We start from the raw sequence: 25,622 nt of genomic DNA, 5'->3' as shown, positions 1-25,622 counted from the left end.
TATCTTACATTGTTCATATTCCTTCCTATTTTCACTCCTCCTCCTTCTGTGTCCAAGCCTGCTTTTCTTACAATATGTTCTGCATACAAGTTGAACAGATAAGGTGAAAGGATACAGCCTTGTCTGACCTCCTTGCCAACTGGGATCCATTCTGTTTCTCCATGTTCTGTTCTAACAGTAGCCTCTTGTCCTGAATACAGATTCCTCATCAGGACTATCAGATGAACAGTGCGCCCGCGTTTTACGTGGCTTTCACACCGGAAAAGCCCCTCGCTTTTCCGGTGTGAATTGGAAGACACCGTAAGCCAGATGCAAAACATTGCTTGAACTTTTATTTAATATCCCTTAAACTTTTAACAGAATATTGAAATACATTTTAAAACTTGACTTTTAATTTTTGATAAAGAAATAGCAATAATTCCAAGCACACTGTTGAATAGATGGTCCTGTGTATCCATGGATTCTTCAGACATGGCTTCAGCCATCCACCTCTTGATTTTTTTTTTAATAAATCCAAAAAGCTAACCTTGATTTTGTCATTTTATAGGAGAGACTCCATTTTACTATTCCATGGTATATAATGTGACTTGAACATCTGATTTTGGTAACCATGGGGGTCCTGTAACCAAACCCCAGTGGATACCCAGGTCCCACTGTAGTAATACTGTAATCTTTTTTGGCTGATACATTTTTTCATTAAGAATGGAAAGCATTCAAATTGCTGAATATTGCTAGTTTTTGTGCCATGCTCTGAATACAACTCTTACTCTAAATATAACTTCTGTTATCAACTTAAATGGAGTTGTGATGTTGGAAAGTACAGTAATACAATTATTCATTCATTATAAACCAGATACTTGTCACTTGGGAGCCATTAAATAAACTTGTAATTCTTTTTGTTTTGGAAGGGCTATATTTAATTGTCTTTCCATCTTTACCATCACATTTAAACCTATCTGTTGAATTAAATTTATTCAATTTAATTAATCTTGTTAAAAGTCAACAAAATGAGAGGAAACTTGAAATCATGTTTTTCATAACAGGTATCATTACATTTATTCTCTAAACACAAATTGGATTTATTATCCAGAAGTGTAATTTATTACCCAGAAGTGTACTTCTAGGCTATTTAGAAGATAGATTGTTAGTTTTTTCCTACTGTTTTGTATCTGGAGATTTTACAAGTAATAAAAATTTGGAAATGTAAGATCAGAAGTATAATAAGCATTTTTTCCATAGCCTCTAAGGAAGCCCTTTAGAATGTGTAGGGCCACAGTATGAAATCTTCTTGAGAGCTGAGACAGATAAACAGAGCCCATTGACATTTTATTTATCCAAACAGTTTCTTGCCATGTTGTATTTAATCTTCCCTGTTCCTTTCTGTCCAAGGCAAGTAATGCACAGACATCTGATAAATTTGTTTTCTTATTGATTTTCTTGATAGTCTAGCAGTTGTTTCTGTGTTCTTCCTGTGAATATGTTACTAAAGTATGGATTTTGTATTTTATTTATTGTCACTTAAAAAAATCAACTCAAGTTTTCCAGTTTAAAACAAATATGATGGTTTCAGTTACAGAAGTACTGCATGATGCTGCATGATGTACTGCATGATGGGGTGAGCTGCTATCACTAGTCCCAGATTCTGCCAACCTAGCAGTTTGAAAACATGCAAATGCAAGTAGATAGAAAGGTATCACTTCTCAGTGGGAAGGTAACAGCATTCGGTGCAGTCCTCAATGCTGGCTCTTCAGCTTAGAAACGGAGATGAGCTCCACCCCCTAAAGTCAGTTACGACTAGACATTCATGTCAAGGGACTACCTTTACCTTTTACCTTTACACAAATATACATACTATTCAAATTACAACTAGATAATTCATCATGCTGAACATCTTGGTAACCACTGTGAAAAAAAAAGGTCTCTTTTAAATAGAATAATAGAATTATTCTAATTGAAGAATAACTTGGCTCTGAAAAATATAATAAAATTTGATGATTATAAAATTCACTATAAAGTAAATTCAAGTTTATGAAAGTTCATGCTACCAGCTTCCTTCTTTCGGTTAGTCTCAACAATGCTACAAGATCCCTTTGCATACTGATTTTCCAGATTAACACTTTGAAAAGTTTATTAGGCTACAGATTGAGTTGAGTAGCCTTTACTGGAAGTTTTTGGGACCAGAAGTGTTCCATATTTTGGATTTTTTCAGATTTTGGAATACCTGTATTTGCCTATAAGATATCTTGGAGATGAGAAACAAGTCCAACCATGATGTTCATTTATGTTTCATATATACAATTATACACATAGCCTGAAGGTAATTTCATGCACAATATTTTAACATGTCGATAATTTTTACAGGCCCCCCCCCCCAACTGTATCATAGGTGCTTAGAGGTTGCTCAATAGACTCCATCAGATCAGTATTAAAAGAAATATATTATTAATTGCTATATCTGACTATTTTTGAATTGAGTGAGTCCTACTTTTTTGATCAGGTTTACTTCATTACAAGTTTAAGATGCCAGCCTAAATCAGCATTTTTTGTATTGTCCTCAAAAACTTATGCATTCCAAAAAGACTAAATAATTCTTCACTTAAGGAGTAATTTCAACTAGTCACTTAGCCATTCAGTATGGTATGTTATGAAAAGCTGAATGAAAATACCCTAAATTAAATAATTCCTGTTAAACCCTTAGGGAGGAGAGCACTGTTACTATCATGGGACTATCAGAGGTATCAGGGACTCAAAAGCTGCACTTTCCACATGTAATGGGCTCCAGTAAGTATTAATATTACTGATATGTATCTTACTAATTACAGACTTGTATTGCTATTTCATATTGTTGGCAGTCATTTTAATCCTCTGTTCCTTAGTGTAAAGAAATTGGTATTGTAATAAATGTTCTATACCTTCTCCTCTGGCAGGGAAGTGGGTCAAGAGTCCTTTGATATAAATTAAGGATTCTGATAAAGTTCGAAGTCAGGCTCTTAAACTAACACTAGTGGTTATTAAAATCCACCTCAGAGAAGAAGTGGGCTTTAGAAGCCTTCAAATTATCTTCTCGTTGCAACTTGGAATCTGAGCTAGATGAGTTTTCCCAGCTTCCTCCTCTTCCCCAGGAGATATCCTCAAACTATATCATACCTTAGTGCTTTACCTGACAAGGTAATGGCAATGAAAACAGCCCCTGGCAGGCCTAGGGAAAGGAAAGGGGAACAGCTTTTTCCATTTCCCATCATCCCCATGAACTGATGTAGTAGCAGTGGTAACAGCAGTAGTGTATCCAGGCACAGTGAACTATGGAAGATTGTTTCCTAAGAATATGATGCTCAGACACTAGAGGAAGGATGCCAGAGAAAGAAAAGTAAAACATTCTTCCTTCTTATTTATCTGAGTCCTGCCCCTGCTCTTGCCATCCCCTCCTGGTTAGCCAATATATTAAAGAGGAAGAGAGGGATATAGTTTGTGGAATGGGGGACTGGCAGAGAGACTGTTTAGGGAATCAGGAACGGATAGAAAAGTGAAGGTTATTTTATGAGATGTGGAATTATTTCCAAAGCAATCTGATGTGAGCAGGGGCAAGAGTACTAATTTCTAATATAGGTACTTAGATTAATCCTGTTATATTAGTGAATGGTGAATATTAATTATCTGTAAGCTTTACAAATACTTTGAAACATAGGCGCTGTACATACCGGCGTATGTGGCGCCCCCGTCACGTGCTAGGGGTTAGCCGAGGACGCAGCATCCATACTGGCTTCGTCATTCATGTAAGTTGCCAGATTTTCCAAACAGCAATAAAGAACAGCTCTCTCTTGCCAGACCAGCTCAAGAAAACAAGCTTGCTCCCTCCTCAATATGACATCCCTTCAAATATTTAAACAGGGCTATCATATTACCTCTTAACCTTCTCTTCTCCAGGTTAAACATCCCCAGCTCCCTAAGGCGTTCCTCATAGGGCATGGTTTCCAGACCCTTCACCATTTTAGTCACCCAGTTTGCATCAGAATTGGGGTTTGGGCAGTGTGCCATCCTGTCTCCTTGACAAGAGGACAGGGAGAGGTCATTTTTATTTGGCCTGGGCAGACAAAGCCCAACAGGATTAGAGATCTTGCAGGGGCCCAGAATGCTTATGAGATGTGCTTCTCTCTGGTGAATTGAAATGGGCCTGTGTAGACCTTCCTCACATATCACTCACATCAGACAGGAAGAGTGGGCATCAGTCCTGCTGAAAATATACAGAAACCCCCCTCTCCACAATGTTTGGTATGTAATTTGAAGTTGTTCTGCTGTATATCAATGGTCTAAGTTCAGTCTGTTGTCAGCAAGGCTGGCATTTCCTCTTCTCACTAAAACTAGAGAGTTCAGGATTTGGGGCATCCAATATGGCCCGGCTTTGGGACTGGACTTCAAGCTCCCAAATATGGGACATCTCATAAAAATGGGACAGCTGTGGACCTGTTTCGCCTGTCCTTTCCTTTCCTGTACTGTAACTTTTGTTTTAAACAGATTTGTCTCCTAAATTATTTTTAAATGGAGCCATGTCCGAAACAGTATGGCTCTCAATATATTAGAAGCTGGGGACAAATAAGTATGACTGTGCTGTGCTTGAGAGGCATCTGACTTCAGCAGGGAAATGTGCTGGATTAGTCTGCTCTAACAAGGCAGATTTATGTTCTTAGGGGAACATAAACTTCAAGTTTCCTAAACTTTGTCTATCACTATTCTTCTGTCTCCAAAGTGAGTTCTGACTGTCAGCTCACACTGTACCCCTTCTTTGAAACTCTATAATTTGCTTCTTTTAGGCCTGCTCAGAATTCACTCATGTTCTTTTCAATAAGCAAAGCTAGCTGTTTATCTGAAAGATGGAATATTTGGGATTTCATTAATCATAGAGGGTAATTTTTTTTTGAACAGCAGTGAATCATGAAATTTGATTTAAGTTACAAATCAATGTCAGTTTAGCTCAAAGTAAATATCATAATATACAAATCAAGATTGGAATTGGATATAAATAGATGTATTCATCCCCTCCATTACTGTAATCCTTTGTGCATTTCCCTTTTCCCTCCCTCGACTTACATAGATATTTTCATGACAATTGTAGAAGGCATTTTGCATCATCCTTTCATGCTTTTCTTAAATGATTTGTAGAATAATCAGATATTTCACTATGAGAATTTATCTGTAATCCTGTCAACGCATACTTTTCTAAACTCTTGTTGACATTTCTTGGTGACTGTAGTGTTCTGAAATCTTTCCCCTACACGTTATCTTCTAGTGGTATGTTTGAAGACAGTAGTTACATATACTTGATAGAACCTATGGATTTGATTCACAGTATGGTAAGTTAATGAATTACTTAAATCTTGTTTTGCTTTGTTAATAGACTTATGAAAATAAAGGATGAAAATTACACATACCAAAGGCAGGTCTACACTGAACAGAATACTTTGGGCTTTTCCCAAAGTATTCTGGTCCCAGAGCTGCCCCAAATTCCCCCCATTACTACCACATTACGTAGCAATGCCAGGCAGCTGTCCACACACATCTCACTGTGCCACCCAGTGCCACCGCCACTGGTGCAGGTCATGCCCTCTGAGGTCAACAATGAGGTGATTAGCACTGGCTACATGGCTGGGTGCCTCATTGTGCCCTCAGGAGAAGTGGCAGTGCCAGGTGGCATAGTGGGATGCATCGGTAGACAGTTGCCTGGCCTTGCTCTCGAGTGCTCTGGATTTCCCTGAAAAATCCAGAGGAAAACCACATGCCGTTTAATGCAAGGATGGCCTGGATTTGTTGCAGAACTGGCACCATATTTTGAATTGGGGCTTTGGCTGTGCATCGTGAAAACAGGTCATGGCAAGACTGGGGAGAAACTTATTCATTTGGCCCATGTAGACACGCTTCAATATTGTCTTATGCAGAGTAAAGTCCCACATGTAGGACTCCTATACTACGTTTTTGAACCTGTTTTGAACATATTCTATTATAAATATTTATGCAACAAATTTCTTGTATGTCTTTGTTCTTAAAATAAATACCTGTACCCTGGTTCACAGTCTAAGTGAACTTGATTTTTAACTAAATTTTCAGTGAAAGTAAACTATACAGTATATAGTGATAACATAACATTAAGCAGGTTTTTGGTCTTTTCACATGTTTGGACTGTGCAGATAAAATTTGAAGTCTGTAGCAGCCCTTACCAGAATTTGTCTGACTTTCCAGAGTTATCGAATGATATAAACTGCCGTATCTGCTTACTTCGTTTGTATATTGAAATACAAGTTTAAAATGCCAAATTGAATTTAACAGTTGTATGATTTCATGTACAGAAGTAATAATATGATTATACAGTAGGTGATAAAATTCCTGTATTCTCCCACTATTTGCTATCAAGGTTTCTTCTTATACTTCTTTTTCACTTGTGTATTATACACACACGCACACACACACACACCCATTTTGTTCAGCAATTCAAATTGAAGATAAAAATTAGGTTACAGAATTATTGCACATCCAGTTTGTTGTAAACCCCGCTTATAACATTAAAAAAGACAGATTTAAAGTATAAACTTTTCAGTACCCAAAGCCAGTATCACATGTGGTCCTCCACTTGTAGATTACTTTGTTAAGGTACTGTAACATTCAATAATTTTCATGGTGAATCTTCATGTGTACAGACTTATGAAATTTTTTCCATATATTAGAATTAGTGATGCTAAATTTTGTATCACCAATATGATCTGCTGTCTCTTCTATTACAGATGAATACAGGTAGACCACATATTATACAGAGAAGATTAGGAAGAAATACTTCTAAGCAATTGGAAGACCCTGGTATAACTTTATATTATATTACAGTAATATCAGAATTATTAATATTATATAACAACTCCTAAATAAAATTGTATGTGTTATAGTACTACAGCGGGAAATTTGCTTTTCATTCAATAGATATTTTTATTTAAAAATTAGCAGTGGCAACTTGATACTTACACCAATGCTTGTCTAATGAAGGCAAATAAAAATGTTGTTAGGCGCCCACTGATGCAAAAATGCCAGCCTGCGTGTTTATACTCATTTATAAAAACACATGAATAATGAAAACCTATTATTTGTGGTACAGTGGGCCCACTGTATTGGTGAGCTAGCAATCTGTGAATTTGACTGCCCGTGGATTGCCCATTGTCCACTATTACCAGGGACAAAATGTGGGACAAATTCAATACCAAACTGTAGGACAAGTGCAGGACAAAACTCAGCCCAAAATGTAGGACATTTAAGAAAAAGGGAGGACCTTAAATGTCCTACATTTTGGGCTGAGTTTTGTCCTGCAGTTGTCCTACAGTTTGGTCTCAAATTTGTCCTACATTTTGTCCCTGGTAATAGTGGACAATTATAGTAACCCTACTGACACGACATATAGTTTAATGGTGGTTTGTACATGCGGATGTGCTGATGGATTAGTGCACACATTGCCACCATTGATTAACAGGGGGTTATCATCCAGTTTTTCCTCATCTCTGTATGTGTGTGTGTGTCCCAGAACCTAACCTCCATGCATGGGATGGGTTCACGATGTTTCAAAACGTATAGCATTTTTGCCTTTAAGGATATGTTTCTTTTGGTACTGAGCTCTGAGCAATTTATTTTCTTAAAGTGAGAAAAATTGCCAGGAAAACTATAAGCTTATTTCTGCACGTCATGCCCCAGTTGTTGTTGTTTTTAAAAAAGGGGTCTTTGGAATAGCTCTAGTACAGATCCAAGATATTGCTACTAACAGCTCCTCAAAATAATGAGGTAAGTGGATGCAGAGTTAACAACAACCAGCAAAACCTAACAAATCCCAAAGAGCTACATAACAAGAATGCATGCTTCTTTAGAGGAGTCCTTAGATCAGTGGTTCCCAACCTGTGGGTTGGGACCCCTTTGGAGGTCGAATGACCCTTTCACAGGGGTCGCCTAAGACCATTGGAAAACACATATTTGCATGTAGCAATGAAAATAATTTTATGGTTGGGGGTCACCACAACATGGGGAACTGTATTAAAGGGTCACAGCATTAGGAAGGTTGAGAACCACTGCCTTAGATTAAGTGTGCACAACTGTGGAAAACTTGTGGGAGGGGTGCATTAGCCCCCCCCCCCCAGGAGACCTTGTGGCAAAAGAAAATTGTCCCTCAAAATACATTTAGGAGGTGTGGGGACATGTTTTCAGTCCTCCCTGGGCCATTTTAGGCTGAAGAGATGCCTTTAAAAGGGCCTCTCCTGGGCCTAATTATTTTTTAATTGACCCCAAATGCCCTCTGGGGAGAAATGTGCGAAGAGTATTTGGGGGTCAGTATCTTTTTCAATGTTTTGACCCCTGGAGGGTTCTGAGGGCCACAAAAATGCCCCTGGGGGCCAACCCTGCTATAGTCCATTTCTTCCAGAGGCACCTGTGTTTCTGTGCAATATTTACTTGAATAACTTGAGTAAGAACAGTAGATCTGGAGCGAAGGAGGGCTTCCTTAATAGAGAAGATACAAGTGGGAATGGTGAGCACCAATGTGAGAGGGGCAGAGAATAGAAAAACTTTCAATTGCATAGTTGCAAAACCATCAGCCAAAAAAGTTTAATTTGATAAAGGTACTACAATGGGCCTTGGTTATCCGCTGGGGTTTGGTTCCAGAAAACCCAGTGGATACCAAAATCTGTGGATGCTCAAGTCCCGTTATATACAATAGTGTAGTAAAATGGTATCCCTTACATAAAATGGCAAAATCAAGGTTTGTTTTTGGAATTTATATATTTTTTGAATATTTTCAAGCTGTGGATGCTTAAATCCCATGGATAAAGAGAATCTGGGGATACAGAGGGCCAACTGTAGTGCAATCCCATGAAATTGAAACCTCTGCTTTTAATCTTATCTTTTGTAGGTAATGACACTACTTCTCAATGGCCTTTCCTGTCTGAGTTGCCATGGCTGCGAAGGAGAAGGAGGGCTGTGAGTTTTATGTTACCAATACTACCACAGCAGATCACAAAATCTTTACTTTTAAGATACATGGAGAAGCTCTCTTATGCTATGTGCTTTTTCAATTTCTGTGAGGAACAGAATTGTATTGTGATTATCATTGCCCCGCAGTAGCCAAGGATAAGGAAAATCTGATTAATCTTTTGAGTATTTTCCTCTCCACATGTCACATCTGATACTTTGCATAGATGTTGAAGAAGCTCATAATGCCAAAATGTATGCATACAGAAAGGGTTAACATCTATTAGCAAATAAACAACTCTGGTCAGATATTGTGTCAGGACAACTCATACCATTCACAAAATTCTGATAGAAAACTGCATGCAATCTTTTACTTATTGATTGAGTTTATATACCCTGACTTTCTCCTGGAATACGACCCTAGGTATCTTAACTGATTAGAGTTATTAATTTAAGAATCTAACAAAAAGTAGCATATTAGAAACAAATGAACAAATCTAGGTAGGATTAAATCCAGTGTCAGAATAGCATTTTTTTGCAAGGACTTTATTCTTCTATCTCCATCCTGCAATTCTCTTTCATTTTCTGAAAATCTGTGTGGGAGGATTTCTGAGCTGGCCAGAGCAGATTCCAGTGATGTTTGGGGACCTGATTCAATCGATGGAACATTTGTTTAAAAGTACAACATACTTATTAATTATTGGCAGGACAAGGTGGATACATTTACAATTCCAGCATGTGCAAAGATATGCTGGATTGTGAAGTCAAAGGCTTTCATGGTTGGCATCCATAGTTTTTTTGTGGGTTTTTTGGGCTATGTGGCCATGTTCTAGAATCATAGAGTTGGAAGAGTTTATTGCTGATGTTTTGCCAGCATCTGTGGCGGCAAGATGCCAGCCACAGATGCTGGTGAAACATCAGGAATAAACTTTTCTAGAACATGGCCATATAGCCTGAAAAACCCACAATAAACTATATATGCTAGATTCTTACTCAGGAAGAACACACTTCTATCAGTAACAGAGATAGGGCACATCTGTTTCATACTTATTATTGTGGGGAGGGAACATATGTTATGTAAACTTGCTGTTCTCTGGTCCATGCCATGCACTTATGACCAGACATATGAAAGTGTTTATGTTTGGCAAGATATGTTATTCTGTTTAGCCTAAATCTAAATGAGATCCCCTACTCCCAAGTGGGAACATTAATCGCAAAAAAGTTGAGGGAGGGGGAAATATTGGTAACATTCAAGAAGAGCAGGTGAAAGGTATTGATTTTCTATGGAGAGTGTATTTACTTTTAAACCAAGGTTTTCAAAGGTTCTCTCCTTTTTCCTCTTCTTAGGGGTTCATCCCTTCAAATCTTTCATGTTGGATTTCCCTATTGCTGGAGCATTTTGTTTTTGTTGTTTGCATTCAGGTTGTTTCTGACATATGGCAGCCTAAGGCAACCCTATCATCATTGACTTTTCTTGGCAAAATTTGTTCAGAGGGGTATTGCCTTTGCCTTCCTGTGAAGCTGAGAGAGTGTGACTTGCCCAAGGACACCCAATGAGTTTCCATGGGCAAATGGGGATTTGAACCCTGCTCTCCAGAGTCGTAGTCAAATGCTGAAACCACTACGCCATGCTGGCTCTTGTGTTCCAGGACATTCTTATCTAGACATGTGACAAGATTGCTCTGAAAAGTGAAACTACTGCCTGAAGCATTGGCAAGCCCTTTTTTTAAAAAAATAGATCAAAAAATAACCATCCCCTGGTATCTGTGGTGAACCATGAATTTGTGGAGAGTTCTGTCCATTCCCAGTCCCCCTGAAAGTGATGTAGAAAGTTGGCTCAGCACTAGATTTTTGTCAAGTGCAGTCAACAGTATTTCTCTTACTAGTTCTTCTTGAGTTATCTCTGGCCTAGCTGTTCCCAGCTCTGCTTCCCTGAATCCTCAACTGGAGATGCCAGGGTATAAATCTGGGACTTGCCAAGAAAAAGTCTATCCTCCCCTTCCGAGCTGTTGTTCCTCCTCTGTTTGCATCGTGAAGCCTGCTATGGGTTATAAATATAATTTGTAAAATGATCAAGAGGATATGAGAAGAAGAAGTTTGCCAGTGACATGAACAAGTTGTAGCTGGATGTACTGTCATAAAATATATTTGCTCCCCCACATTGCATTGCTAAGCCTTTAACAGACTTTAGGAATCATGTTTATATACACAGAATAGTATTACCTCATGCCAAATAATGAAGCAATTCCAAATTCATTATCTATCTATCTATCTGTCTATCTATCTATCTATCTCCAACTAGCTTTTTAAATCTTACAGGCTTTACGTGGTGTATTTGAAGAAATGAAATACCTGGAGCTCATGATTGTTAATGACTATAAAATGGTAAGCTAATTGTATTAATTAATTACTTTATCTAATTACCACATTTGAAGCTAGAACTGTAAAAAGGATATTTTCTATTCTTTATAATTCTTGACTATGATATACATTATTTGCTGGTGCAACTTGATAACTTTATATAATTTGCTAAGAACTGAGGGCTGAGAAACAAATGTGAGAAAAACGTACCAGTTTCCATGTTATTTCTTTTGTGTGTTGTTAAAGGCCTATAGGAAGCATCTCTTGGAAGGTCCAAAGCTGGACTTTATTTCCGCAGGTGACTGCAGAAGATCAAACTGGAATAAAAATACCAATAGATTTTCCTAAAACAGAAAAATTATTATAGCTAGTGTTCCCAAGCCCAAATCATGCATTCATCTGTGATATCCTTAAAATTATTTTTATAGGAGAACAGAGTCATACTTGCTGTCACTATTCTCTCTTTTGCATCCTCGTCTTCCTGGTCTGCCTCATTCCATATATTTGAAGAGAATGTCTGAAGTGCCTCTTACATGGGTTCCCTGTGCAATTTACAGTTCTTATCATGCAGGATTATATCAAGCTTCTTGTGCCACCTCCACTTCTCAGACATTTGGAGGATGGTGCAACTGTGCAAAGGGAACATAGAGGATCATGACCACACAATGTGGCCCGACTCTTCCTTTCTCACTTTTCTTGTTACATGATGGATTTGGTTCCAGTTACTCACACACATTCCAACAACTCTGTTGTGAGATCATTCACCCCAGCATAGTCTTTTGCTGTTTGAAGTATTTACAAGTTGCTGATGGTCAGAGAGTCATTATGATATCCTATCCCAATATGGGGCAGCACCACTACCTGACAATCAGGCAAACAAAATAAATATGAACAAAGAGTGAGGAAATACAGGTACTTAGTTTACCTATTCTTCTTTCATATACCATAGAATCATAGAATCATAGAGATGGAAAAGACCGTAAGGGCCATCCAGTCCAACCCCCTACCATGCAGGAAATCACAATCAAAGCATCCCCGACAGATGGCCATTCAGCCTCTGTTTGAAGATCTCTAAGGAAGGAAACTCCACCACACTCTGAGGGAGTTTGTTCCACCGTCGAACAGCCCTTATTGTCAGGAAGTTCCTCCTAATGTTGAGGTGGAATCTCTTTTCCTGTAGCTTGCATCCATTGCTCCAGGTCCTAGTCTCTGGAGCAGCAGAAAACAAGCTTGCTCCCTCCTCAATATGACATCCCTTCAAATATTTCAACAGGGCTATCATATCACCTCTCAACCTTCTCTTCTCCAGACTAAACATACCCAGCTCCCTGAGTCTTTCCTCATAGGGCATGGTTTCCAGACCCTTCACCATTTTAGTTGCCCTCCTCTGGACACGCTCCAGTTTCTCAATGTCCTTTTTGAATTGTGGTGCCCAGAAATATTTCTGTTTTTTCATAAAAATGTAGGCTGTCATTACTTGAAGTTTAAATGATGGCTCTCTCAACAGTATGCTTTTTAAAAATGAATATGAGAGAGGCAGCATTGAAAATGAGCTCCAGTGGGAGGCTTGCAACAAACCGTTTCATCAGTTTGAATAGTGGAATTGATGACAAAAAGTGATTACAAAATATCTCAGAATAGATTTCATTCTACATTTGTTCAGCTGACCTTCTTGAAACAGTTGCATACATGTTAATTGTTGAAAATATTATTAACAGAGCATCTCTTTGTTAGATTCACTGCTAGGAGGCAATAGGGAATAACAAATAACATGATCGAATTATATCTTCACATCTTTCTTCTAGTTCAAAAAGCATCGATCGTCACATGTCTTTACGAACAACTTTGCAAAATCTGTGGTAAACCTTGTTGATGCTGTAAGTATTGCCGTTATAATAACACATAATTTGAAAGACACTGGTTGCAAACAGAGGTAGTATGGAATGATAGTTTGATAATCACTTTAGGATATTTACTTAGTCTTTGGTTAGGAGCCAGTGTTTAACTGAACACGATTTATACTTTCAGAACAAGAATATCCAATAACACACTAAAAACTAATGTAGTTAACTCAATTCTTCTGCTGTGCAAAGAGTTCTTTTAGTATCTTTGCGATTAGTTGTGTGAAAGAAGTTGTAGGATAAGCTTTCGTAAACTTGGTCTCCTTCCTCAGATGCATCTTCACACAGTCTCAAAGATGCCACAAGATCCCTTTGTGTAGTGATATTCCAGACTAATATGGCTCTGAATTCAATTCCTCTACTGTTTACCATATCTAGCTGAAACAGCATCACTCCCCCACACTAAAATTCAGTGTTATGGAATATTGAAAATTGTGGGGGCTTGCCTCAAAATTTGGACATTGGAGAAAAGGAGTTTTATTCCTTTTACTTTTCTCTTACATATATGGGGGTTTTCTTTCCCAAGGATTCATTGAAAATATAAAGGTTTCAGTATTTGTATATCCAGACATAGGAGTTTATCAGACAAGGGAGGTTGGAAGTATAATCCAATGGCAATCCAAACGCAGTCATGGTGTTTAATGTTATTGCGTGATAGACTGCCATACACAATGTCGGGCAATGGGAAGTCAGTCCAAACGCAATCATGGGGTTTCACGTTATTGCATGATAGACTGCCACACACAATTTCGGTCAGTGGCAAGCTATTTTCGGGCAATGGGAAGTCAGTTCGAATGCAATTCGAATTCACGTAAATTCGCTGAACTAGCGAATTCACACGAATGCGTTCTGGCCCCACTTTCTTTTTATTCAAAATTGAGAGAAATTCCTCCTGTGTGATAAACTCCATACACAAGTTGTTCTGATTGTCACTGAGGGTATTCAGAGTATAGGTATGGCACTGCCAGTTGGAGTGAACCAAACATCAGTTTGCAGCTTTTCCAGAATCTAGAAGCATCTGTAGACCGAGTGTTTGGGTGTGTTTGGAGCTTCCAGAGAAACCAACTGTTTCTGGGATGGTAGACAAACCTGACCAGGAATATCTCTTTGTGCCTCGCTGCATATTGCTCTCAGTATTTCAGTTCTGTTAATTTTTCACAGTACTTTTAGCGTGAAGCTACTTTTTTCAGGTATAGTTTCCAGTTCACTAAAGGGGCTGAAGTACATTCTTGCTCTTCTGTTCTGGTCTGGGAAGCAGGGTGGCTCCTTCTTCTGGAGAGGCAATAACTGAAGTAGACCCTGTCCAATCCCTCCAAGAGGAGGTACCATCCCAATATGTTGAATGCCTTCTGTAAAATCCCAAAGAATGCAGTTTCATGGAAAGGAAGATTAAACTAGACTGGTGTAGAGGCATCTTTTTTCTGAAATCTTTATAGGTAACACTAACACTGCAGAGCTAAAACCTGTTTTTCTACGTTTGGTTTCTGCATATGGATTTTGAAGCATATAAGTGAAAAATCATGATTGTGCAAAAATCTTCAATTACATTTCTTATTTCCCATAATATACTTTAAGTGCAGTGTAGTAATAATTATACACCATCTTTTATAATATTGGATTTAATGTAAATTTAGTGAAATGCTAACTTTTAGGTAAACCAGAAGCAAAAAAGCTAATTATTCCAATGTTTCCCTCCTGCTTTACCCCCCTTTGTCCTTCCACTGACTGACTGGCTAACTGTGCATGTTTGACACAGTGTTCTTCTCCTGTGTTCTACTCCTGTGCCTGTCCTGTCTCTGCCCACAGATTTACAAGGAGCAACTGAACACGAGGGTTGTTTTGGTTGCTGTTGAAACCTGGTCTGACAGAGATCGTATTACTATTCGCCCTGACCCGAGGCAGATGCTTCATGATTTTTCCAAATATCGGCAGCATTTCATCAAACAGCACGCTGATGCTGTACACCTTCTCTCGTATGTACTGTTGAGCTCTATTTTGTGCATGACCTCTCTTCTATGACATCATGCCCTTCACAATTAAAAATTCATGTTTGCTAAATATAACACTGCTTAATTTAATTATGTCTCTACTATTACAGTGCTACCTCGGGTTACGAAATTAATTCGTTCCGCGGCGCCGTTCGTAACCCGATACATTTTGCAACCCGAAAAGGCGCTGGAAAGCCGCTAGCCGCGCTTCCGATTTAAATTTCGCGCCGAAATTAATTTCGTAACCCGAAAAATCTTTCGTTACCCGGAACAGTTTTTTTAAATCTAACTTTTTCGTACCCCGGAAATTTCGTAACGCGGTCAATTCGTATCCCGGGGTACCACTGTACTATAAAAATGTAAAACAAGAATTAGAGATAAACTTCAAAATGCTCATTGCAGTAAGCTTCTGTATTCTGTTTTAAACCCAGTTGAATCTGAGCCTTTTAAAGCAATCGCAACTTTTTAAAAGATGCCAGATGATATCCAGTGTCAATGTTACATTACAGCATGAAGCTGCCTCTTCCGAAGACAGATTGGGGCCATGGCAAACACACACCGTGGCTCCAGTCCTTCTTAAAGCCAGCTGAAAAAGGCGTGGCAAAGATCCATTCCTTTTTCGTTTGGCAAAAAGCCGGCTTTTCCTGACCTGCTATGACTTGAAGCCAGCTGCAAGCTGCTCCGGTGGCATGCAGTGGGCTGATGATGCCCTGAAGGTGTCTTTTATGGGCCGTCTGTTCTAGTCCTTAGTCTACAGTGTAACCACAAATTCACATAAATAGAGTTTAGCAAAATGATCTAGGGGTAAGCCTAGGCATTGTTTGTTATTTGTCCATCAACAACCCTGTGATTTCTACCATCTCCAAAATTAGTATTTTTGCATGTTGAACTTAGTGCTTAAGAATCACAGCTACAATTGCTGTCATTTCCACTATGCAGGGAACATATCTACTAGATCATTGGCTGCGTTAGTATATACCTTTAGCATGTGCTGATTACTTTCCCCCCACTACTGAATATTCAAACCATATGCCCACATTCTGTTCACAGATTTTATCCACTAAATACTAGTACAATACTCATATTAATGTCCTGAAAGTGTTATTACATCAATCTATGGTGGGTCAAAGGATCACACTATTAGTATGATTCTTAAGCATAACTCCTCAGTATTAATTTCTAAATGGCTGTACTGCTACATAAAGGTGCTCTATATGAATCCTGCTTCCGGAACACAAAACCAGTACATTTTCAGATTCTATATCCACCCCAGCTAATCAAGTAAAGTGTTTAATTTGAGCTAGGAGCAAAAAATGAGAAACAGTCTTGAGAAGACTCAGACAAGTCTGTTTCTCATTTTTTCCTCTCCAGTGGGAGTACAACAGCAAGGTAGTTTGGTCTGGTCAAAGTATGGAAACTGCCAAATACAGAAATCAGCATGTATAGAAGTTTTGAACACCCATCCTATGCTTCAGACATGCTCTTAGCCAATAATAGCTGGTTTAGACTGCATCCAGTGGGTCAAGAGACACTTGAGATCACTGCAGTATCATATTATCGCCTTCCAGAAGAACTTTGCTGCCTCCTGGCAGTCAAAGTCTCACAAAAGGTGAAAAGGACAGCTCCATACCTAATAAAGGATAAATCTCTTCAGAAAACTCCCACACTGTGCATGACTCTAGATGCCAGCTTCAATGGGGCGAGGGGAGAATTCATTATTCACCCAAGGAAACAATTTATCAGTTGAGATATTTCCCCTGTTTTCCCGCCTTGTCCCTATTAAGTTCTATTTTCTATGGGCTTTTTTTCCTTTATTTTTTAAAAAACTTAATTATTTTTTACTTTGATACCTTTGCAAGAGAGAAGTAGCTTGTTTCCTCTCATGGGAGGTCCTTCTAAATTCTCATTAGCCTAGTCCTGCCTACCACAGCAATACTGTACATCTAAAACTGCCCTCCCCCAAACTAAAGAAAAGGAGCTTTGAATGGAAAGTCCCATCGTTCCAATGATTTATTTATATGCTGTCTTTCTATTGCAGGACGTAAGATTCCATTAAAAGTTATTAATATTACTTTCTTTATCTTGTTATTTAAGGAATGTGACATTTCATTACAAAAGAAGTAGTCTGAGCTACTTTGGAGGAATATGTTCTGTGGCTAGAGGTGTTGGAGTAAATGAGGTAACATTTCGCTTTGGAAGATTTTGTGGGGAAGGGTGACATGAAAAGTTCCCTCATCATAAATGTCTTCTTTTTAAAGATGTCTTGCAGTGTTTTCAAAATTCAAAACAGATATGTTGAGCAACATTTAATCTGAAAGGGAATTGACAGAGGATATTTGCTGTTTACTTTTAATGTCTTCAGGCTAGATGCATGTGGGCAGCTTGAGTAAGAGAGAGGCTATTCTTGTTATAACATGAGAGCAAAAAATCCATTGCATCATGGTCAAATTGGCATGCTTCTGATACAATTTGGTATAGATATTTCCAAAGTTGTTGACTAGATTTCTGTCATTGAATTCAGTCTCACGTTTCTTGCTTGGAACTTGGCTTTATAATTTAGTTTCTCTATTTTGCTTGGCCCTTTTGCTTATAGAGTTGGGTTTTTACATTAATGTGAATCAAAGCATTTTCTTGTCGATCTGTAGAAATCATTCAGATCATCTATATTTGTCTGCATTTGCCAGTGGGTTTTTTAATGTTATTATATGTTATCAGTAATTCTATACCATGGTCTCTGTACAGTAGAGACTATATTGAGAAACCTTCCAAATATTAGCAGTTAGGGGACTGTCTCTCTCATATACCCATAGTTGCTTCTTAAAGCAACTTCCTATTATTCCTGCTCAACTGCTGTACTGGTGGCATCACTGAAGATCCTCTCCACTTTTATTTAAGGAGAAAGTGTTAGCCATGATTAATTTATTTTATGTCTTTTTTTCCCTGTTTATGTTACTTATAAGTCAGTTTTGCAGTTGGTTTGTTGGTTGCATCATCTAAATCTTCTGTTTGCAGTACAGAATTGCTGACCAGATTTTATTCTTGGTTTATGAATCCTGGCCATTTTGGAGCAGTAAGGAACCTCAGTTTGAATGTCACACTAAACAAACCTTTGTTGCTACTTTACCTAATCAAACTGACAAGGGAGCAAAAGGTGAATAAGCAATATCACACGAACAGATCTGAACAAACAGCCTGTTCATATGAACTAGGATTTTTATCCACAGCTACAGTCTTAATTCACAAGACAAGACAGGCCATAGTGTGGTTTTTTGAGTTCTGGCATGTTATGATGTTCATTCTTACGTCTGCTAACAAGATTGCTAACCACCTACAAACCACCAACTGAACCCATGGTTTGCCATTGGATTATGAATTCTGGCTTGTTGTAATATCCAAATTTACAGCTTCTTTGTCTCAAGTTTGTATTCTCCATTTACCACCCTGAAATAGAAATTGTTACAAAGGGTGGTGAGAAACAAACAAACAAACAAAACAAGCCAGAAGTGGGAAATAGAATCCACTGCCACTGAGGCTTGTTGTGATGCAATGTGTCCTTGTACTTATTTTCTGAAAATAAGTCCTTGTTATCAATGGGGTTGAGTGTATTTCCACAGTATCAGTAATACGTCTGGGTTCATACATGTCCATTTCATTTTCAGTAATAAAATGCTTGCTATTTTAGGTTGCCTTTTAGCTTATTCAGTGTAAGTTTAAGGAAGCTGTCATGGAAGAATACTCAGTTCATACTGACCACTTCCAAAAAAATACTTTTAGGGCAAATGCCAGGCAGAATTAATAAAAGAGAAGCTTTGTACTAAGATTTGTAATAAACTATGGTACTTAGGACTCTCTGTCTCTACTCTTTTTCTAACAGTATGGCCTTCCCTGGGCAATGGCACAAGAATTGTCCCAAAGTTTGGCTCAGAATCTAGGAATACAGTGGGAACCAGGATCCAGAAAACAAAGTACTTGGCGTTAAATTCCTTCTGTTCTGCTAAGTGCAGTTTACAAACTTTTGCATAATTTGGATGTTGAAATAACCTGTAAAGAAATATAGGCCTGATTTCTGAGCCGTGTGAGAATGGAAGTGCACTTGTGCAAAGGACTTTCCCACCCACCTCCTCAGGAAAGGTCTGAGGTATATAGCATGTGGGGCTAATGGTTTGTTGGGACATCAGCAGAAATCAGGATGGAAGTGTATTGTTTGAGTAGACTTGCATGAATGGAATTCTGTATTTTCTGTAAAGTTCATATAAAAGGATCTAAGGCCGTTGCATATCCTTTTCCTTAAGGAGATAGGTAGATATGGTTATGTTTATAAATACTCAATTAGCCAATTAATATTTTAATCCTATGCAGTGGCAGGTTTGTGAAATCTTTAGGATTGTCACATATTTCCAACCCAAAATGTTTTGAGATTTCAATTCAACTCCATAATTCTATAGTAAATAGCATACTGTGTAAATAAATGATACAAAGATGATGCATTTTCAACATTTATTTATCCACAGCCAATTCAGCAGTAAATGTAAATGTGTTAAAAAGTATCAGAACCTTTAGATTCAATATATGGTAGTACCCCCTTGAGTGATCACCAGTGTGGCGTAATGGCTTGAGTTTTTGTTATAGGACACTGGGAGACAAGGGTTCGAATCCTAGCTCAGCCATAGAAATCCACTGGATGACATTGGGCAGGTTGTACTCTTTCAGCTTCAGAGGATAGCAATGGCAAACCCCTTCTGAAGAAACTTGCCAAGGAAACCCTTTGATATGTTTGCCTAAGGGTTACCATAATTCAGAAATGACTTGAAGGCACAGAAGAACAACCCCCTTGTGCAGCAATAACTTCAAGTAAACATATCCTGCAAGTGTTGATTAGCATCTCATACTGTATTGGTTTCACAAATTTTGGGCCCTTTCCTTCTTACAGATCTGCTTCAGTTCAAGCAGGACTGGCTCTAGGTATTTTGCCACCCTAGGTGAGAAATATTTTGGCACCCCCTCTTGGCCCTCATAATTATTTTCACCTTTTGATTTCCGCTGTTTTGTTTGTTAATGCTAAACGTGACATAAAACGTAGGTTCCAATCTCGTCATAGTACTGAGAATTAGTCAAAAAGCCAATTGAAAACCATACCACGGACACAGGGGGGCGCACATTTACGTTTTGGCCACTGTACAAAGAAACCGTCATATGGTAGCTTTCTTTTATGTCGCTTGCTGCAATGGCCTTTCACTTTAATATTGTTTAATTACAAAAAAATATACAAAAAAGCCACCATGCTGCCCCTAAATTTTGCCACCCTAGGCTGCCTAGTTTGCCTAAATGGATGAGCTGGCCCTGAGTTTAAGGACATTTGAAGGCTTCCTTACACATACAGTTTCATTTAGATCTGGCCACAATATTTCATTGGGGGCTAGATCATTGATCAAACCATTCTTCTTCCAAGGAGTGCTAAACTTTTTATTCTACCATCAGAGCTTACTTATAATCTGGTGTCTGTAGGCAAGAACATTTTGTAATAACGTGTACGCTGAAGAGATTATTCTATACAAATTTAGTTTACAAGCAAGTTTTTCAAGTGATTGGTAGAATCTTCCAATCTAAATTAAAATGTGTTCTGTCAGTGAAAAAATTAGGTTTTAGGATAATAGTTAAATAAAGAGACATATTTTTTCAGGCATGGTAAGCTTTTTGCACTTACCCTTCCCTTGTGCTTTCAACTTCCTTCTTCCATTCTCAGAAAACTTTAATCTGCTGGACAGGGTGGTTTGTACAAACTGTAGTTAGCATATAAACTAGAATTAAAAAAAAACATGGCTTAAGCATGATTCTCAGTTCTGATTTTAAACAGATAATGGTGTGTTTCCTAGCCTCTTGGAGAATTTGTTTTCCTTTAACTACATTTTAAAAAATATTTATTCCTTCCTTCCTTCCTTCCTTCCTTCCTTCCTTCCTTCCTTCCTTCCTTCCACGTATATGCCACCTTTCTCCTGGTGTGGGACTGAAGGCAGCTCACAAAAAAGTAAGAACATAATCAGGTAAAACTTGACAATAAAATTTAAAGCACATTAAAATCATAGCTTATAAACAGTATCAAATTATTCAAAAACATACAAGAGTTAAAAATAGAGCACAGCCTTCCATCAAGAGCCTCCTGCAAACAATTACTAATTAAAAACCTGCTTGAGAAGAATCAGATACGAAAACATTTTAAAAGCTGTCAGAATACCTCTTGTTGCCGATATAATAATCTACATTCACTTTCATTCCAATATCTAATAAGAACAGACAGTTTTCATTTGAATTTAAAATGCTAAAGTCCTAAGCTTATTGAGTAAATTTTAAACTGAATTCTTTCAGAAAATTTGCTACTGATTTACTGTAGTTCAATTTACTTATCATCAGTCCTAGATATATCTTTATCATGTACTATTGTACTAAACATACATTCTCAAGCAGAACTGCTTCTTTGCCATTCCCTTTCTCACTTTTATGTGGTACTTATGTGTGTTGCTTGTATTTCTAAGCACATTTCTCATTTATTTTGTATTTTTCATTTTGTTTCAGAAGGCTGTGACTGCACAGAATCGTGGGGTGGATGCATCATGGAGGAGACAGGGTATGCAATCATAAACAGTGACTGAATGTTACAGAAAATTATGAAACTTGTTTTCAGACCTGTTGCTTGGCTGTGTACAATACAACAAGAAACATTTAATGCTAAGGATAGTATACGTTTTTGCAGGGGCATCACTGGGCCATGCAAGCACACGAGGTGACACTCTAAGGGGGGTGGGGGTGACCCCACTACTCCGTAAACATTTGCATTTTGGCAGAAATGGGTTGTGGCGTTCACCTGTGTGCCTTTAAAAAGCTGAAGAGATGGCATGAGTGGGATGTGTCTCAGTGGAAAGAGAAAGGAAAGCCTCCACTTATTTTTATTAAATAAATGTTAAATTTATTTTAAATTTATTTATTTAAAAATTCTTTTAAGACATCACATCTTACAAAATTTTCACCTTACCAATATGCTGGGCATGTGATAATGTACAGTAATTTATAGGTGTAATTTTAATTTTGCTAGTTGTTTACGTCACAACTATTGCACAACTGTTATATACAGGAATTAGAATTTATGAGTACATTAGTACAAAAAACATTACTAAGGATTCTGCATGGTGTGGAACAGGAGGAGGTCAATGGGGGAATGATACCACGATTTACTGTACCAGGTTACACCAACACTAGTGTTTGAAAATTTATATCTAGAAGATATAATCTAATATATCTAGAAGAGCAAAGCTATATTAATTTTTTGTTGGTGTAGGCTGGATTGACTTTTATTTTTGGGTTGACTTTTGTTTTTGTTTTTCAGTGTCTACCACCCCAGAAAATTCTCGAAGTGTAGCATTCTAGAATACAGAGACTTTCTGTACCGAGGGGGAGGTTCCTGTCTCTTCAACAGACCAACAAAGGTACGCTAATTACAATGGAACTAAGGGCCCAAACAGACAGGCCAGAATAAAGCTGCTTTTGGTCACTTTGGAGGTATGCTGTTTAAATGACACACACATCCTAAGAGTTCAGAAGCTGCGTCAAAGCTGCACTCCAGTCCTTAGGACTGGAGCGTGGCTTTGGCGTGGTTTCTGGCCTCTTAGGATGTACACATCATTTAAACAGCATACTTCGAAAGTGACCCGAAGCAGCTTTATTTTGGCCTGTCTGTTTGAGCCCTAAGTCCTCATATATTCTATAAATTTGGGAGGCAGGGATTGGAGTGTGATTTGTACAGGAAGGCAGTTTGGATAAATAGCTGGATAGGAACCAGAGGAAATAAAACCCTCTGCTTTGTTCCTTTTCTGGCCATTACCTAGCTACATTTTTCATAGCTTTATGGAGTGTCTTTTCATGGTAATGAATGGTTGTCCACCCAAAAATGGGGGTTGGTGCTAAACTTAGGATGGGTGAGTGGGTGTTGCTTGTGGGGGTCCAAAGGGTCATGCATGTCTTGCCATTTCAAAAATTGCTTTGAAAAGTCCCTTCAGGTTTATTTATTTACTGTATATATTTAAATTATTTTAAATTGCATAATTATTAATAACATAATTGTTAGTTATTATTAACAGAATCATCATTACTATTATTTAACACCCCCCCCTTTAAAAAACCCTTTATATTAGAAATCTGCTTTAATGAGAGTGACACACTGAACCAGATTTAAAGAATCAAAAATTAATTTAGATTGAGTTTCAAAAAAATAGTTTGCCATATGATAATACAGGGGTGGTGGTGGTGTTACTCAAGAAACATAAGCCAAAGTTGTCTTTCTTTGTATCTTCTTTTTTGTTTACCTGCACTGTCTTAACGGGCTGTGGGGGAGTGATAGTGTTTCTAGATATTCTTACTTTCCACCTGGCTCATTTGTGTTGTTTGCTTTGTCTGAAATTGAACAGCTCTTGGGACAACATATCTGCAATATATATGATAATATCAGCCCGGTACAGATGGACCTGAAAGGGCAGGCTAGGGCTGCCTTTTGTTGATGCGCAGTAGCACCGCAGCAACCAAATTGTGCGGCGCTGCTGCACAGCAGAAAAAGGAGCACTAAAAAGCGGCTCCTTTTTGCGCCACTGCAAGCAGCCTGCCACAGCGCGAACTCACCACTCCTGCGCTGCTCCATTTGGATGCAGAGCAGCAGCAACGACATCACTACACGCGCCATCTATACAGTGCTGCGCAACGATGACGCCCTAGTCATGTACTAGGGTTGCAGAGCGTGTGGCCGCTCCACCCCGAGGCAACTCTAGCACATTACGAGGGCGTCATTCAGGGCCCGTCTGTACTGGGCCATCTTTGTCATCATGCTGCTTCATTATGGGAATAGCTAATCATTCTGTTGAAAAAATTCAGTATACTGCATAATCATTAAATTGTAAATAATAAGTCATGACCATTTTAAAGCAGTGTTTTCTGTATTTATCTTTTTAAGTTGTTTGACACTACAGAATGTGGAAATGGATATGTGGAACCAGGAGAAGATTGTGACTGTGGTTTCCAAATGGTAACATTTTAAAATAAATATATCTATAGTTATTTGTATGTTTACTAAGTCTCTCTTTAAAAGAAAACTTCAAGAATGCTTCCTTTATGACAGGACTTATGCTGTATAGCCAAGGTTTGCAACTTGTGTTGATAGATTGCAATTCTCATCTTCCTTAGCTTTGCCTATCTTGTATTGTGCTGATAACAGTGATCACTGAGGAACATTTGGCTGCTCACCCTTCAGTGTATTTTCACTGTAGTTAAATAACTAAGTCAATGGACTTTGAATACAATGAAAATTAGCCTTCAGTGAGAAATACAGAGAAAAATATAGGAAATATAAAAAAGAAAATGTTATGGTGTTACCCCTCATTTTTACACCTTTCTCCATTTTAGCATGAGGTATGCTTCCTATGAGAGCCAGCATAGGTGGAGATTTGCATGTTGGATTTAGGACTCTGGGAGATAAGGATTTCAATCTCCCTCTGCTATGGAAACCCACTGGGGGACCTTGGGCAAGTCACACTCTCTTTGTCTTGAAGGCAGGGCAAATCTCCTCAGAACAGATCTTGTCCAAAAAAGAAAGAAAGAACCCACAAAACTCCCCAAATCATCCAATGATAGGGTCTCCATAAGTCAAAGTCAATTTGAAGGCTTGTAACAACCAGGAATATCATGTGCATTTTAAAACAAAAATTAGTATTACAAATATTTTCCTTATTTATTGTAAAATATTGTGCTCACATAAGATACTTAGCCCTGGATTGTAGTACAGTTGTATATACTGCTCATTTGTCTTTTAAAAGTCAATTGCATTTTTGTGTGATTATACCAATTACTGGATTTGAATTTTAACATTAACACTTCACTTTTCTTTTTAAAGGATTGCTATGCAAACTGCTGTAAGAAGTGCTCACTTTCCAATGGAGCTCATTGCAGTGATGGCCCTTGTTGTAATGACACCTGCCTTGTGAGTTTTTGGGTTTTTAAAAATATATTTGCTAGAACTGTGGTCTAAATTGATCCGTTAATGTTTCCTTCTAATGACTGAAGCTGAAGAAGTGTTTAAAATACATAGAGCTTGTCCAAATTATTGCGAAGAAGCTAGATATCTCACTGCAGAAACCTGTATTGATTATCCACTGAAACTTTCTGGAAAAGAGTTTTCAAACCATATGGATCTCTCCAGCCAGCAGAGTAGGGAGGGAGGTTGAAGGAAATTGGGTAGGTAATTTGGCTAATAAATTCAGATTTAATAATGCCATAGACAAGTGGCCATTCAGAGATCTCTTTTGTGTCTTTGCTTACTATTGACTCAGGAGATCAAGATAGGTATACCTCCTTT

The 25,622-nt window shown here is 38.1% G+C and overlaps 1 protein-coding gene across 6 annotated transcripts in view; it reads left to right on the top strand.

Moving 5' to 3' along the window:
• ADAM23 (ADAM metallopeptidase domain 23) overlaps positions 1–25,622 on the top strand; it is a 115,651-nt gene that overhangs the window by 30,685 nt on the left and 59,344 nt on the right. For 3 of the 6 annotated variants that reach the window (XM_089519322.1, XM_089519317.1, XM_089519321.1), the window contains exons 5-17: positions 2,699–2,781; positions 5,285–5,348; positions 6,771–6,843; positions 8,924–8,991; positions 11,302–11,367; positions 13,149–13,220; positions 15,051–15,217; positions 17,327–17,411; positions 19,107–19,197; positions 21,803–21,854; positions 22,611–22,710; positions 24,225–24,296; positions 25,161–25,247. In XM_089519322.1, the coding sequence (XP_089375448.1) occupies positions 2,699–2,781; positions 5,285–5,348; positions 6,771–6,843; positions 8,924–8,991; positions 11,302–11,367; positions 13,149–13,220; positions 15,051–15,217; positions 17,327–17,411; positions 19,107–19,197; positions 21,803–21,854; positions 22,611–22,710; positions 24,225–24,296; positions 25,161–25,247 (1,080 nt within the window). The remainder of the gene's footprint in view (positions 1–2,698; positions 2,782–5,284; positions 5,349–6,770; positions 6,844–8,923; positions 8,992–11,301; positions 11,368–13,148; positions 13,221–15,050; positions 15,218–17,326; positions 17,412–19,106; positions 19,198–21,802; positions 21,855–22,610; positions 22,711–24,224; positions 24,297–25,160; positions 25,248–25,622) is intronic. The other 3 variants (XM_089519316.1, XM_089519318.1, XM_089519320.1) reach the window with 1 other exon arrangement.

Source organism: Sceloporus occidentalis, unplaced genomic scaffold, assembly GCF_023333645.1.
Source record: "Sceloporus occidentalis isolate IW3139 unplaced genomic scaffold, rSceOcc1.0.p SCAF_4, whole genome shotgun sequence".
In the NCBI taxonomy this organism is placed as follows: Eukaryota; Metazoa; Chordata; class Lepidosauria; order Squamata; family Phrynosomatidae; genus Sceloporus; species Sceloporus occidentalis.
This window is presented reverse-complemented; position numbering and strand designations above follow the sequence as displayed.